The following is a 16,704-nucleotide window of genomic DNA, read 5'->3' on the forward strand; positions in this document are numbered from 1 at the left end:
TGGCTCCTCGCAGCATCTTGTTTAGATGTGACAATCTGGGCGTTGGTGCATGCGATAAATAACAAGAGGGCGAAGTCGCTGTCATTCTGCGGGTGCTGGGACAGTTGCTGTAGACATGCCTACGTCGGAACGTGTGGTTCCGCGCGACACATGTGCCGGGGCTGGAGAACGGAATTGCCGACGCTCTGTCACGAGGGCAGTGGGAAAGTTTTTGTTTGTTGGCACCGGAGGCCGACGAACATGGTGTTCATTGTCCCGGTTATGTTGGGCAGGTGATCGGGACGGATTGGAGGGTCTTGCGTTGCGGTCAGTCGCGCCAGCCACGCTTAAGCCGCAAGCTTGGAGCGAGTGGGAGGAGTTTGTTTAAGGACGAATTCAGCAAGGTAAGAGCGGGCATCGGATGATGCTTTCTTTTATTTGGCAGCTGTATGTTTCGGGTAGGTCCAGAGCGGTGGTATCCCGGTACTTGGCCAGGATTTCGTTTTTCAGCAAAATAAAGGGCGTCCCCGACGTGGCTAAGAGCGGGATTCTGTTGAAGGCGATGAAAGGATGGGCGCGAGTCGCGCCGACGCCGCCTGACAGGAGGAGGCCCATTGATGCGGCCTTGTTGCTGGATGTCATCAGGGCGGTTAGAGGTGTCGCGTCGTCCATGTTTGAATCGCTGTTGTTTTTCAGTTTGGCGTGCTCAATGGCTTACCACGGGGCTTTTAGGGTTTCGGAACTGGTGGCGCCTTCTAAGCGAGCAGATTCGCGCATGCTGGTCGGGGACGTGGTGGTGGGTGAGAAGTCTTTGCTTTGCAGATTGCGGCGCTCTAAGACGGACCAAGTGGGGAGAGGTCAATGGGTCACCTTGGTTCCGGCTCTTGAGGAGAGCATTTGCCCAGTGAGGTTGGCAGTGCAATATGAGGCAGTACGGCCCGAAGGTCGGGGGTCATTGCTGCTGCACTATGACGGGCTGCCGGTGACGAAGTATCTATTTCATGGGATGCTGGGTCGCTGTCTTGCGAGCTTGGGCCTTCCACCCGCTGCGTTCGGGACGCATTCCTTCCGCATAGGGGCTGCGACGTCGGCTGCGGCGGCGGGATTTTCCATGGCTGAGATCCAGGCGGTGGGGCGATGGAAGTCGTCAAGTTACAGACGGTATATGCGCCCCGTTGCATGAGATGCTAGCTCGCGCGTACTTTTGTTTCAATTCCAGTCGTTTAATCATGTTGTTACAGTTCAGTACGTTATGGTGTTGTGCGTTTGTTTGTCTTCCCCTTTTTATCCTACTCAGGGATTAGCTACTCGCCGTTGCTGGCATGAGCCGGCAGCGGGGGTCTGGAGTTATTTTGCAATTTTTTGCCTGACTTGACGGACTGAATTCTTGGCCCTCATTCCGAGTCGTTCGCTCGGTAATTTTCTTCGCATCGCAGCGTTTTTCTGCTTAGTACGCATGCGCAATGTTCGCACTGCGACTGCGCCAAGTAATTTTGCTATGAAGATAGTTTTTTTACTCACGGCTTTTTCTTCGCTCCGGCGATCGTAGTGTGATTGACAGGAAATGGGTGTTACTGGGCGGAAACACTGCGTTTTATGGGCGTGTGGATAAAAACGCTACCATTTCCGGAAAAAACGCGGGAGTGGCTGGAGAAACGGAGGAGTGTCTGGGCGAACGCTGGGTGTGTTTATGACGTCAAACCAGGAACGACAAGCAGTGAACTGATCGCAGATGCCGAGTAAGTCTGAAGCTACTCTGAAACTGCTAAGTAGTTTGTAATCGCAATATTGCGAATACATCGTTCGCAATTTTAAGAAGCTAAGATTCACTCCCAGTAGGCGGCGGCTTAGCGTGTGTAACTCTGCTAAAATCGCCTTCCGAGCGAACAACTCGGAATGAGGGCCCTAATCCACAATTCGGCTAATCTGTTCTAATCAGAGTCCCTCAGCAGGTCTTTATGCTTTCACCTCCAGCTGAGTTATTACATGTTTTACCCCTTCCCCCCCCCCTTCCCTCCCCCCCCTTCCTTTTTTTGGTTATTTTCATCTTTCCCATTTGTGTGTTCATGTTATGCTTCAAATTGGCTGATTGCTCGTGCAGATCGGCTAGGCCGAGACTGCTGCAATATACGACAGCAAAATTTTTCTTTTTGGCAGATCCTTCAGGTTAATGCAGTAGATTAAACGATGGTACAGATGATTAGTATCCACTTTTACCTCCTTTTTCCTCCTCTTCAGGTTGGTTGGAAGATGACTTGCCTATTTGGGTGGTTGGCCACTCTTATGTGTATTGGGCCGCCCAGTTTTGGCCTCGCAGGGGGCACAGATGTTTCCTAGGGCTCGAGGAGTTCGTTGGCTTGGTTGGCAAGGGATGATGTGGACGGAGTGGAGAAGTAGACTAGTGAGTCAGGCCAGCAAGCATGTAGCCCTAGGGTGTTGGTTGTCCATTTAGGTGGCAACGACCTGGGGAAGAGGACGTCTTTGGAGATGCGGTGGGCCATGATACAGGATCTGGCAAGTTTGGCCGCAGCATTGGACCAATTGTATATGGGTGTTCTCCTTGATGGTGCCAAGGTTGAGTTGGCAAGGTGTGGCGGACGGTCGCGAAATTGAGGAGGCCAGGCAAAAGGTGAATGGGGCGGTGGCGAAGTGGGTGTTGTCCCACGGAGGCCAAGTGGTTCGCCACCCTAGGATTCGGTTCAGAGACAAAGTCACCTTTTTCGGCCTGATGGTGTGCATCTATCCAATGAGGGGATGATGTTTTTTCCTGGAGGATCTGTTCCTAGTGTTGCTGGAGTTAGGGTGAGGTTATGGTGGCGGTGCAAAGACTCTGGGAAGGAGTCTTTCGCTGTTGGCGGAAAAGAACGGCAGTTTGTGGTTGTATGGTAAGCTGTAGTGATTTACAGTTTGATTTGGTTTAGGTGCACTCACCTCCATCGACTTATTGGCCGCTTGACCACCCGTCCGGGAAGGCAGCGGCAGGGCACCCAGGAGCGGTGGGTAGTCACTGTGGGGGTTGAGTTGTCACCTATTACCGGTTTTTGATAGTTGTAGTAAAATTAGGATGGTTTCGAATTTTTTGTATTTTACGGTTAATTTAGGTTAGTAGAGCCGTTCTTTTTTGCTGCCACCATATGCCGGCTGAATCGGCATCTTAACAAAGTTTTCATTTACAGGTTTGCTATGGTTAGGGTCAAATAAATAGCTAGCAATTTTTCTGCCAAATTCAAGTCTCCGTGTCTTTATTTATTGGTATTAGAGGTAACGAATGCTTTACTTGGAATGAACGGGTCCACCAAATGTCACTAGGATGTTTATGACTGAAGTACTTGCAGGTGGTTTTCAGACTTGCCATCTTAGGATGCCGCAACCTGAACATGGGTGCGGAAACTGCAGGGAAGCTCAATGCTTCCCTGCTCTCTGTCCGGCACCCGACAATAGCTCTGCCCACCTGACCTCCCAGCAGCCACTGCAGCCTCCCGAGACCTCAAGAACCGGCGCATGTGCAGAGGAACCCACCAGCTGACTCCAACACCGCAGAGGGGGACCGCAGGAGAAGGTGGAGCCGCTGGAGCCTATGAATTGATACTTATCACAGCTATATATATATATCACATTGAACCGCATCTATGTATAGTGATAAGTAACAATTCAGTTTTGATTTCTCTTACGTCCTAGAGGATACTGGGGTTCCATTTAGTACCATGGGGATATAGACAGGTCTACTAGGAGCCATGGGCACTTTAAGAATTTAATAGTGTGGGCTGGCTCCTCCCTTTTTGCCCCTCCTACCAGACTCAGTTTAGAAAATGTGACCGGAGAAGCCGGTCATGCTTCTGGAAGCTCCTGAGGGTTTTCTGCATTTATTTTATATGTTTGTTATTTTCAGGCAGGCTGCTTCGTGGGACTTGGGGGGACACACGGCCCAACCTCTTGAAGGGTTAATGGTCCCGTTCCCCGCTGACAGGACACTGAGCTCCTGAGGTAACTATTCACAATCCCCACCACGGCGAGTGTACATTCCCGCCACCCCTAACAGAGCCAGAAGAATGAAGAGTGGTGAGTACTAAGCCGGCGTCCCGGCTAGCGGGGCACCGGCCATTATGGCGGCATGAGGGTACCGAGACGCACGGCTTCTAAACGGGTCGGAATGCATCTCCAGACACAGTACACAGCTGCATCTCAGTACACTGTACACAGTACCCACACTGGCAAAAATAGCCTTAAAACGGTTTTCTCTTCATTTTAAGCACCATATTACCTCAGCCAGTATAAAAAAGTGGGAAGACCGTGCGCCATTGAAGGGGCGGGGCCTTCACTATGAAAGGAACCAGCAGCTCACCAGCTCCATTTTCCCTCTGCAGTGGACACAAACGCTGACTGACAGGGACCCGCAGCTCCTCCGGAGTGACTCCGAATTACCTCAGCAGTACCAGGGGGTCATAGCAGGGGGGGAGCGATTATTAGTGTACTAAGTTCCCTATCAGGGTACTTAGTCTGCGACCCGGCTAAGCTTGGCATTAGCAATAAGGGTGCGGTGGGGGGCTGGCTCCAAATAACTCTGTGTCTCCCTGAAGGGCTCTTTGTGGTTTAATTGTGCTTAACCTTTTCCTTTGTGTGTGTGTGCTGTCACATTTACATTATGTCAGGCAAAGAGTGTGTATCTTGTACAGCGGAGTGTTCCTCTTCACCAGGGCGTTCACTATTGGGTACTCAGGGCAGTGCACCTTCCCAGAATAGTGGGGCTGAACCGGAGTGGGTTAATTCCATTAAAGGAATTATCTCCAATATTTCTACAAAATGATCCCGCAATGAGAAAGAGACGCATTCTTAAGACACACTGTGGATGAGTTTATGAATAGAGACTCAAATTTAATAAGATGGGAGTTCTATTTGAGATGGGATGTTGCCAATAGCAACCAATCAGATTCCAGATATCTTCTAGAAGGTGCTAGATAAATGAGAAGTAGAATCTGATTGGTTGCTATGGGCAACATCCCATCTTAAATAGAACTCCCATCTTAGTAAATTTATCCCTCAGTCCCCAAACCACTGTCTCAAGCCCCTCCCAATTTTCTGCAAAAAACGATTTCTGGCCCATGTCCTGCAGTCTGACTCTGACTGACGCTGACGGGTCAGACATGGAGGAGGGTGAGGTGGAATTGGAGGGGGGGGCGGGGGGGGGATGCTACTCTGTCACAGGGAATAGAGGCTCTTATTGAGGCTATCAGAGATGTTCTGCAAATTTTTGATAAGGTGTCAGAGGAGTGTGAGGAATCTTATTTTAATGTAAAAAAGAAGTCCTGAGTCAATTTTCCTGTGTCAAAGGAATTGAATACCCTGTTTGAAGAACTGTGTGGGTTAATCCTGATAAGAAATTTCAAGTCCCTAAAAGGTAGCTCTCATCTTTTCCTTTTCCTCTGGAGGATAGGAAAAAATGGGAAAATCCACCGATAGTGGATGCATCAGTCTCTAGGCTGTCACGAAAAATTGTATTGCCTGTCCCTGGTGCAGCCTCCCTAAAAGACATGGCTGATCGTAATATTGAGACTACACTCAAATCATTGTACACAGCTGCTGGGGTGGCCCAGAGACCCACTATTGCATTTGCATGGATCACAAAAGCCATTGCTAAATGGTCAGGTAACCTAATTGAGGGTTTAGATTCCTTGTCTAGGGGGGATGTTGTTTTACTCTTGCAGCATATACAGGACTCTGCAAACTTTATGGTGGAAGCCATAAAAGAGATAGGCTTGCTTAATTCACGCACCACCGCAATGGCAGTGTCAGCACGCAGGGGCTTGTGGCTACGCCAGTGGACTGCTGATGCGGACTCCAGGAAAGGCGTGGAAGGCCTACCATTCACAGGAGAGGCCTTGTTTGGAGATGAACTAGACAAATGGCTCTCCAAAGCTACTGCGGGTAAGTCTACGTATCTTCTTTCCGCAGCTCCCCCAGCCAGGAAAGCTTATTCAGCTTCAAATTTACAGTCCTTTCGGACGGCCAAGTTTAAGGGCGAATCCAGAGGTGCTTCTACAGCCTCCAGAGGCGCAAGAGGTAAACCACGAAAACCAGCAACTGCAGGTACTCAGGTACAAAGCTCAGGCTCTGATTCCTCAAAGCCTTCAGCATGACGGTGGACCGCGATGCCTGGAAGGCTGTCAGGTGAAAGCCCGACTAAAATTCTCCAGTCACATCTGGTCAAGTTCGTGCCGGGACCCCTGGGTCATAGATCTTATTTCCCAGGGCTACAGACTGGAGTTCCAAGAGCTCCACCTCACAGATTCTTCGAATCAAGCTTACCAGTTTTACAAGAGGCAAGTATAACTTTACAGCATGCCATCCAAAAACTGGTACAGACTCACATCATTGTTCCAGTTCCACCTCCTCTACAAAACAAGAGGTGCTATTCCAACTTGTTTGTAGTACCGACACCGGACGGTTCGGTACGGCCGAATCTGAACCTCGAGTCCTTGAACCCGTTCTTAAGAGTGTTCAGGTTCAAGATGGAGTCTCTGAGAGCGGTGGTCTCAGGTCTGGAGGAATTGGAATTCCTAGTGTCTCTGGATATCAAGGATGCATACCTTCACATTCCGCCTCATCAGGCTTATCTTCAGTTTATACTGCAGGACTGTTACTAACAGTTCCAGGCCCTGCTATATGGTCTCTCCATGACACCGAGGGTGTTCACCAAAGTGTTGGCAGAGATGATGTTTCTACTCCGCAAACAGGGAGTGAATATAATTCCGTACCTGGACGATCTTCTGATAAAGGCACCGTCCAGGGAGAGGTTGCGGGACAACATTGGTCTCTCAACCAACCTTCTCCAGGATCACGGGTGGATTCTGAACCTTCCGAAATCTCACCTAGAGCCAACACGGAGGCTTCCATTCCTGGGAATGTTACCGGACACGGAGTCGCAGAAGGTGTTCCTTCCGCTGGAAAAGAAATTGGTAATCCAGTCGATGGTTCGGGATGTCCTGAAGCCAACCCGGATATTGGTGCATTTATGCATTCGCCTTCAGGGGAAAATGGTGGCCTCTTACGAGGCACTTCAATGCGGAAGGTTTCACGCAAGACCCTTCCAGCTCGATCTGTTGGACAAATGGTCCAGATTGCATCTTCACATGCACCAGAGGATCCGTCTGTCGCCAATAGCCAGGATCTCCCTTCTGTGGTGTCTACACAACTGGGTAGCAGACTTCCTCAGCAGACACGACCTGCACCCGGGGGAGTGGGGCCTTCACCCGGAAGAATTCAGGTGCTTGACACGTCGATGCAAATCATGATGGCCTCTCGTCTCAACAAAAAGCTTAAGCGGTATTGTTCCAGGTCGATAGACCCACAGACAGTGGACGCTCTGATGACTCCATGGGTCTATTGGATGGTGTACGTGTTTCCGCCACTTCCTCTGATCCCAAGAATTCTAAAAGAATAAAAAGGGAAAAGGTCCAAGCAATACTCATTGCTCCAGACTGACCAAGAAAGAGCCTGGTACGCGGACTTTCTGGAGATGCTCCTCGAAGATCCGTGACCTGTACCTCTTCGCAGGGATCTTCTGCAACAGGGCCCGTTAGTCTATCAGGACTTATCGCGGCTACATTTGACGGCATGGACGTTGAACGGCTGATTCTAGCCAGAAGAGGGATCCCTAACAAGATTATCCCAACTATGGCCCTCATTCCGAGTTGTTCGCTCGCTAGCAGATTTTAGCAGCATTGCACACGCTAGGCCGCCGCCCTCTGGGAGTGTATCTTAGCTTAGCAGAATTGCGAATGAAAGATTAGCAAAATTGCGAATAGAAAATTCTTAGCAGTTTCTGAGTAGCTCAAGACTTACTCCTACACTGCGATCAGCTCAGCCCGTTTCGTTCCTGGTTTTAATTAATTGCTCCGTTGCGAAAATCGGCAATGAGCGAACAACTCGGAATGACCCCCTATGATCCAAGCCAGGAAGGGGGTAACGTCTACACATTACCACCGCATTTGGAAGAAATACGTCTCTTGGTGTGAGAGCAGAAATTATTCTGTGGTGGAATTTCATCTGGGACGTTTACTGCTTTTTCGGTAGGCAGGTGTGGATGTGGAAACAAAATAATATACCAAAGTATATAACAAACGGCGCTTTTTGTCACCAGCTGCTAAGAATATTGGGGGTCATTCCGACCCGATCACTCGCTGCAGTTTGTCGCAGCGCAGCGATCGGGTTGGAACTGCGCATGCACCGGCGCCACAGTGCGTCGGTGTATGGCGGCCTTTGAAAAAGCCGCCAGGAGCGGTGAAACACGTTACATAATATACACCTCTTTGGGGAACACAACCAGCATTTTTACGGACCAACCACCTGCAATAGGATGCCAAACTTTTGGGAATATACAGACCGGTTCCTTGGATTATACTTACGATTGTCACAGCTCTTGTGAGGACTCTGGACACAACAATCCCAGTATTAACAAGCCCTCCAGTGACTACGGTACACATATCCTTGGAGTTTCATTACAAACCGGGACTTTGCAATATGGTGGACAAAGTTGTATTATAATAGGAACGGACAATTGCAATTTTGCTGGTATAAATACTCACTGAATGAGGTGTTTTAATGCATGTATATAAAAGTCCAATTTTTATTCATATTTTATATCTTATTAAAGTAATACATTTGCTGATACCGAATATTAGTAGTGAATATTACCATCAATAAGCGCTGTTTCTTTCGTTGTAAGGTGTGGATGTAGGCCTACGTCTGGGCTCCATAAAAGTCCAGATCTCGGCCTTGTCCATTTTCTCTCAGAAACAATTGGCTTCTCTTCCTGAGGTCCAGATGTTCTTAAAAGGTGTTCTGCACATCCAACCTCCCTTTGTGCCTCCCACAGTAACTTGGGATCTCAATTTGGTGCTGCAGTTCCTCCAATTGGACTGGTTTGAACCGTTACAGGAGGTGGACATAAAATATCTTACGTGGAAGACCATCACACTGTTGGCCTTGGCTTCAGCAAGACGCGTGTGTCGGAACTGGGGGCTTTGTCTCACAATGGTCCCAACTTAATTTTCCATGAGGACAGGGCTGAACTCAGAACTCGTCAGCAATTTCTTCCTAAAGTGGTGTCTGTGTTTCACATCTACCAACCTATTGTGGTTCCGGTTGTCACCGACACCTCTGCAACTTCAATGTCTTTGGATGTTGTGACGGCTTTGAAGGTGTATGTAAAGCGCACAGCTCATTACAGAAAATCGGACTCGCGGTTTGTTCTTTATGATCCCAATAAAATTGGGTGTCCTGCTTCAAAGCAATCCATTGCACGCTGGATCAGGCTCACTGTCCAGCATGCTTATTCCATGGCAGGTCAGCCGGTTCCATAATCTGTTCAGGCCCACTTTACTTGGTGGGTTCTTCCTGGGTGACTGCCCGGGGTGTCTTGGCTTTACAGCTCTGTTATTTGGTCTGGTTCGAACACATTTGCTACAAGTTCGATAATTTGGCCTCTGAGGACCTTCAGTTTGGTCAATCAGTTCTGCACTCTCCCACCCGGTTTGGGAGCTTTGTTACACTGCCATGGTACTAAATGGAACTCCAGTATCCTCTAGAATGTAAGAGAAAATTGGATTTTAATTACCTACCGGTAAATCCTTTTCTCGTAGACCGTAGAGGATACTGGGCGTTAAGTATTGTTGGTTCAGCTGTCGCTGTTCCTGTTAAAAGTTGGGTTAGCATAGCTTTCCTCTGGTTTGTGTGTGCTGGTTCGGAATCTCACCACTATCCTTTATATCCTTCTCTCAAAGTATGTCCGTCTCCTCGGGCACAGTTTCCTAGACTGAGTCTGGTAGGAGGGGCAAAGAGGGAGGAGCCAGCCCACACTATCAAATTCTTAAAGTGCCCATGGCTCCTAGTGGACCCGTCTATACCCCCATGGTACTAAATGTAACCCCAGTATCCTCTAAGGATTACGAGAAAAGGATTTACCGGTAGGTAATTAAAATCCTATTTTTTTACACGAATAGACCCCCTAAGTGAGTTCTTCTAGCAATGAGGAAGTAACAGAGGTAGGTTTCAATAGGGTTCAGACAGAGACCATAGACTGTGTTGGTCATGACAGAATCCACTAAGTCCATGCCCATGTAGCCAGACTGTTTGCTTCCACCCAGGGACAGACTGGGGCCACAATTCGGCCCTGGCATTCATGACCGTGCACATGCTCGGCACGGGGGGGAAACGCACACAGCAGAGGGGGCGCAAGGGGGTGTGCCGTGAGTCAGAAGGCATGGACTCACGGCACGCCCCCAATTTTGTTAGAACGCACACTACAGGCAGGGACACGCGGACACAGCGCACAGGGCATGCAGAGAATCAGGGAGGCGTGGACTCACGGCACACCATTTTCATGGAGACCCATGCTTCGGGGGCAGGGGGAGGGGGCGTCCAAACCAGAGAGCTGAAAGCTGCGCTGCGTGAGGCCTTCCCGGCTCTCCATGGGACCGGACCGGCTTACCAGACCAGATGGGCAGTCTGGCCCTGCTTCCACATGATAATGGTTGTGTCTGTCTCTCCTTCAGTGAATGTTGCCTCAAATGGAATCAGACCACGTTAACCATGGGACATACCATGTGAACTGCGATCGCAGGGGTAGGAGAAAGGTTACCCAAAGTGTACCCTCACATGCTTGCTCCACTCACCACGATTCGGGCTCAGGTTATTAAAGGAATAGATGTTAACGTGAATAGTAAAACCGACCTTTTCCTCCTGCCATCATGGTTCACCTGGTATGTTCCATGATTCATGTGGTCTCATGACCTCAGAGCTACACTGTCTGAGGGGGTCTAGCCGATACCATCTGATAATGCAGTGCTCAGGCATGTTGCAGACAGCCAGGAGATGCGTGGAATACAGGGAGACAGCACTGATGAACCTCCTGATTCAGAGATATATGCAAAACCGATGTTTTACGGAACTGATTATCGTCAGACTGCACGTGTGCCGCACTGTGATGTTCATACATGGAACTGGAATAGAATATAGGTAGGTTTCACGGTTTCCTTTATAAAGTAATATTGTGTTATAATGTGAGTGAAGCATGAAACTCAGCATAGCTGTATTCACCTCAGTATCTCTGCTACGTAGCCGGCCACTGTTTGATCAAAAGAGGGGTCTCCTAATTTGCTGGCACAACCAAGGGCTATTTTTAGAGTCTGCAGTAAAAAGAAAAAAAAAATTAAACAAGTAAGCAGAGATCATTTTACCGTATGTACCGTTTTAAGACTACAGTAGTGCAGCTGACTGATTTAGCTGCGATATTTAAAAACTGGAATATTTTCAGATGCAACACCAACCTGGTTTTGTCTTTGAAACTATTTCCACTTTAAATCTAGCAACTACATTGCAGAAACCTCCCGGTTTAGACTCAAGAGTCTAAAGGGCCGTATTCACGGGCCGATTTGGGGAGAAATGTGTGCTGAGCTTTTCGCTGTACTTACATCAGCCTGTCAGGTCCCGGAATTGATGTCAGACACCCGCCCTGCAAACGCCTCGACACGCCTGCGTTTTCCTCACCACTCCCAGAAAATGGTCAGTTGCCACTCAGATCGACCTCCCTGTTGGCAATCTTCTTGCACTTGCCGCTGCGATTGCTTCCTTCGCTGTTCTTGTCACTGCCTGGCGATGGCCATCGCCGGGCAACGACGCGCCTGTGCATTCCTGCCCACACGCATGCGCAGTTGTGACCCTTTCACACGGCTGCGAAAAACTGCAGTGTGCGAACGGGTCAGAATGACCCCACATGTGCACTGCAGGGGAGGAAGATATAACATGTGCAGAGAGAGTTAGATTTGGGTGGGTTATTTTGTTTCTGGGCAGGGTAAATACTGGCTGCTTTATTTTTACACTGCAATTTAGATTTCAGTTTGAACACACCCCACCCAAATCTAACTCTATCTGCACATGTTATATCTGTCACACCTGCAGCGCACATGGGGGGGGGGGGGTCATTCCGACCTGATGGCACGCTAGCAATTTTTTGCAGCGCTGCGATCCGGTCAAAACCCTGCAAAACTGCGCATGTGTATGCACCGCAATGCGCAGGTGCGTCATACGGGTACAAAGCGGATCGGTGCTGGGCGATGGATTTAACGAAGAATCCATTCGCACAGCCGACTGCAAGAAGATTGACAGGAAGAAGGCGTTTATGGATGTCAACTGACCGTTTTCAGGGAGTGGATGGAAAAACGCAGGCGTGTCCAAGCGTTTGCAGGGCGGGTGTCTGACGTCAATTCCGGGACCGGACAAGCTGAAGTGATCACAGCGGCTGAGTAAGTTCAGACCTACTCAGAAACTGCACAAAACTTTTTTGTACTGATCGGCTGGACAAGCGTTCGCACACTTTCAAAGCGAAAATACACTCCCCCATAGGCGGCGACTATCTGATCGCAGCGCTGCAAAAAATAACTAGCGAGCGATCAACTCGGAATGACCACATGGTTTTGCCCAACTGCTAACAAATTTGCTGCTGCGATCAACTCTGAATTACCCCCTCTGTCTTATTCTATTCCAAGATAACCAAGTTACATTCCCTCAGAGGTGTTTAAACAAAACAAAGATACAACTTGAAAAAATATGAAATAAAATTAGTATATTGTATATATTCATGAACATATCATAGTGCATTATTACCAGGAAAAACCAAACACATAATACTGTTTTTACAGAAATCAGATACACATGGAAGTATTGACAAGGAGGCAACATTAATCAGGTGATGTAAAGGTGATGACTGTTTCCCCCTGCACAGTGGGTCAGTAGCAGGGACGGACTGGCCCACAGGGGTACAGGGGATACCACCGGTGGGCCCCACTCCCTAATCAGGGATCAGGTTCCAGACTGTACATGGTAGATATGTTGCATTACACTGCACAAGACTATTGTGCATTTCAAGCCTCTGTGGAGGCTGGCCACACCCTATTTGTAGGCTGGCCACATCCCTAAGTATGGGCCCCTATCACTGCATTCCCCCGGTGGGCCCTTCATACCCCAGTCCGACACTGGTCAGTAGCATCTGTTGAACATATCACTTGTCACATATCTGGAGATTTAATAGTGATGGCCCTGATGACCCTACAGCGATCCACGACTCCCTCTCAGCACCGCTCCATGAGCCAACACAAAGCAAGACGAGAACTCAAACCCACATCCTGTTCCATTGTCCTAAAGCTATGGTAAGGATAAGGCTTAGGCTGCAATAGTCTACAATATGAGACACATCTCACTGCACTGCAGGGCTCTGTGCCAGTGAAGACCCTAATCACAGATGTACAGTAGTAACTGTATTTTATATGAAAACTTTTGAAGTAAAGCCATACCTCCCAACTGTGTCGATTTTCCCAGGACAGTCACGTTTTTTGGGGACTGTCCCGCTGTCCCACCCATGGGCCGCAGTGTCCTGCGGTGGGGAGGGGGGGCAGTCAGGAGTCTCCTGTCATCGCTGCCCTGCTTAGCAGAGCAGTGGTGTATAGACGCTGTGCGCATGCGCGCAGCATCTATTCACAGGAGGCAGAATAGGCAGAATGTGGTTCCCAAGCTGGGTACTATGGCACATTGGGGTACTGCAGGGTACTTCATCGAGGGCCATACGTTGGCCCAGGACCAAATCAAATTACTTATGGTCAATGTGGTAGACAAAGCCAGTGCTGGTGGCTGCTAATCTCCTATATATTTGCCCAGATCTGTGACTCTGTGACTCATTTCCTAACGCTGGGCGTGGCTAGGAGCTCTCATTGGATTAGCGCCAGGTCTATCACACCCAGCCCACAGCTGATTGTCCGAGAAACGCCCTCCCACACAGGTTACATCCAATGGGAGGCTCTGTCCTTTGCCTCCACTCGGCTGCAGAGGGACTCACCATCGGGGGGAAGCTGCGGTGCCTAACCCGACCACAGACGCCTGCACTGCCTGCTACAGGGAGCGCCAACAAAGGTCAGCAGCTTAGCTGCTTCCAGGAGGAGAAGCATTACCCGCACCTCCCCCACTCCCAGCACCACCGGCCCCCTCCCCCATCCGCGGTACCACCGCTGCCGCCCCTCCCCCAACCGCGGTGGCTCCGGACCCCCTCTCCCACCCACGCCCCCCCCCCCCCCCACGGCAAGCCCGCTACCACCCCTCCCCCACCCGCAGTGACTCCAGACCCCCTCCCCCATCCGCTGAACCCACCTGCAGTGCGGCACGGTTTTACCAAGGTGCAAAGTTACTTGATCTCTTTTGCTTCACTTCTACCTCAGAATCAGGCACAGTATGTGGGAGACAACTATAATCGTTTCTGTCAAACGCAGAAAAATGGCAAAAAATGCTTGTTCCGAGTTGGACACTTTCCCCTAACTGAACGATTTTTACAGAAGTAGGCAGACACTCTGTCCGCCTACTTCTGCTCTGCAAGTTTGGATCAACAGCCAGTTAGACATGTACTGGCTGCGATCATGGGCTGCCTCAACTTGCCGGGTCCACCATAAAGGACTCTCTGCCGGATCACCCTGCTACCGCGCTGAGTGTGGTCCTTGCACGTCAGCAGTTGCACCAAGTAGCAGCAGCCAGGCAGAGCTCCCTCCTCTAGACACAGATACCCAGCCAGCATTTCAGCACAGCTCAGGCACAACATGCCTCCGCCAGCTTCACTGATCCTAGCTGTCCTCAACGCATGGGGAGCAACTCTGAGATTCCATTATAGAGTACATCAATATATGTTCTTAGTTATCAGTGTAGTCCAACTGACTACTTCATATCATACATCACAGGAACTGGTAAGCCTCAAACTCACCTCTGCTATCCAATGCAAGGCACTAGAACGAGATGTGTGCTTGGTAAGATTAGCCCCTTCCAGTATATTGAGAGCAGTTATGAGGGCAGGGCCAGAATGTGGGGCAGGAGGGGCAAACACAAGATGACCTGCAAAACAAGATAACACATTATAATTATATTCAAAGAAAAATACCCAATGCTGTATGATGGCGCAATACTACACATCCATGCACTATGAGCCTTATTCAGGTTTGTTAGCAAACCAAAAAAAATCAGACTAATGGGCAAAACCATGTGCACTGCAGGTGGGGCAGATGTAACGTGCAGAGAGTGTTAGATTTGGGTGGGGAGTATTCAAACTGTTATGTAAATTGCAGTGTAAAAATAAAGTAACCATGCACAAAAACAATATAATCCACTCAAATCTAAATCTCTCTGCACGTTACATCTGACCCACAACATAGTTTTGCCCATTAGTGTGCTTTTTTGGTTTAATAACAAACATGAATTACCCCCCTATGTCTCTGCGACTGGATGAGTAGCATAAACCTCATTTGTGAAGCAGTCTATACACAACGTAAATGCTTTGGTTTTATACCACAGCGCACTGAGCCTTTTCAAAGGTGCACACCTACCATCCCTAAGTTTCCAAGATATAAAAGTCCCCCGATGTGTGCTTTGAGGAGGTAAATATCAAGACATGCTGTACAATAGTGTAATTATAACATCAAAGTTCAAACTCTTTAGAACCAGCCCTTTCATTAAAGTAAACATTTTAGTTATTCTACTAAAATACTGATTAAGCCTAATATATGGCTATAAATTATAAGTCCGGGGGGAGCTTCCTTTACTACATGTGATGATATAGGGGGTCATTCTGAGTTGATCGTAGCTGTGCTAAATTTAGCACAGCTACAATCAGGCACTCAGACATGCCGTGGGACGCCCAGCACAGGGCTAGCCCGCCCCGCATGTCAGTGCCGCCCCCACCCCCCCACCCGCAGAAAAATGCAAAAGCATCGCACAGCGGCGATGCTTTTGCATTTGAGGAGTAACTCCCGGCCAGCGCAGCTCCTGTGGCTAGCCGGGAGAACCTCTTCACTGCCTAGGTCGCAGCGGCTAGCGTGTGACGCCACGCAGCCACCGAGGCCCGCCTTCCCAAACGGTGGCTTAACGCCGCCGTCCAGCCCCCTCCCGCCCAGCAACCACCTCTGCCTGTCAATCAGGCAGAGGCGATCGCTAGGGAACAACGGCCTTCGGCCGTCCAGCATGCTCCGGCGCATGTGTAGTGTGTAGAAAGCTTTGTATTACTGCTGGGAGTGCACTTTCTTCTCTGAAGGAGGCACAAAATAAGTCATATTCAAAGTATATGGTGAAACCTAAAGACTGGTACCTCTGAGCTGGTGAAAATTTAAATATTTTTGGGGGTGTAAATTGCCTCCTTAAAAAGAATCTTACTCTGCACAAAAAAATCATTAGGAGCACTGGATCATCACCTACTATGTACTTTGCTAGGAATGCCCTCACCGGCCCTATAGACAGGATCAAATTTAGGGGTCAGTCCACTCCTAGGTACAGTATTATTGGACGCCCACTCTCCCACCCACTCGGACTTCTGTTGAGACACCTCCCCCTCCAGCTTCCTGTTTATTTGACCTTTCGTGGGCTTCTATTATAAGCTAAGACCCTTCTCTTCCAAATTTCTGGATTTCACATGTGAATGTTCCCAAGATACAAACCTAATCTTTCGGGCTACTGGACTGCACATGCGAAAACTCATTAGACTTCCCCTGAAACACCATGGGGGGGATGTACTCTTTGTTCCGTATCTAAATATCCATGGCTTATTTGGGGCACGGAAAAGCGCTGATGCTCTGCCTGTCTAGTGCGAAATCCATCACTGCCTATAGATATAGCAGGGTGTGCTCAAGAACTGACACATTCCCACCA

General features: G+C 49.1%; 1 protein-coding gene across 2 annotated transcripts in view; it reads right to left on the reverse strand.

Annotated features, from left to right (window-relative positions):
- Positions 1–16,704, reverse strand: part of GGT7 (gamma-glutamyltransferase 7) — a 198,515-nt gene that overhangs the window by 51,947 nt on the left and 129,864 nt on the right. For both annotated transcript variants that reach the window (XM_063960245.1, XM_063960244.1), the window contains exons 9-10: positions 14,774–14,901; positions 11,074–11,162 (exon numbers count right to left, since the gene is read on the reverse strand). In XM_063960245.1, the coding sequence (XP_063816315.1) occupies positions 11,074–11,162; positions 14,774–14,901 (217 nt within the window). The remainder of the gene's footprint in view (positions 1–11,073; positions 11,163–14,773; positions 14,902–16,704) is intronic.

The sequence above is a fragment of the Pseudophryne corroboree genome, chromosome 3 (genome assembly GCF_028390025.1).
Source record: "Pseudophryne corroboree isolate aPseCor3 chromosome 3, aPseCor3.hap2, whole genome shotgun sequence".
NCBI lineage: Eukaryota > Metazoa > Chordata > Amphibia > Anura > Myobatrachidae > Pseudophryne > Pseudophryne corroboree.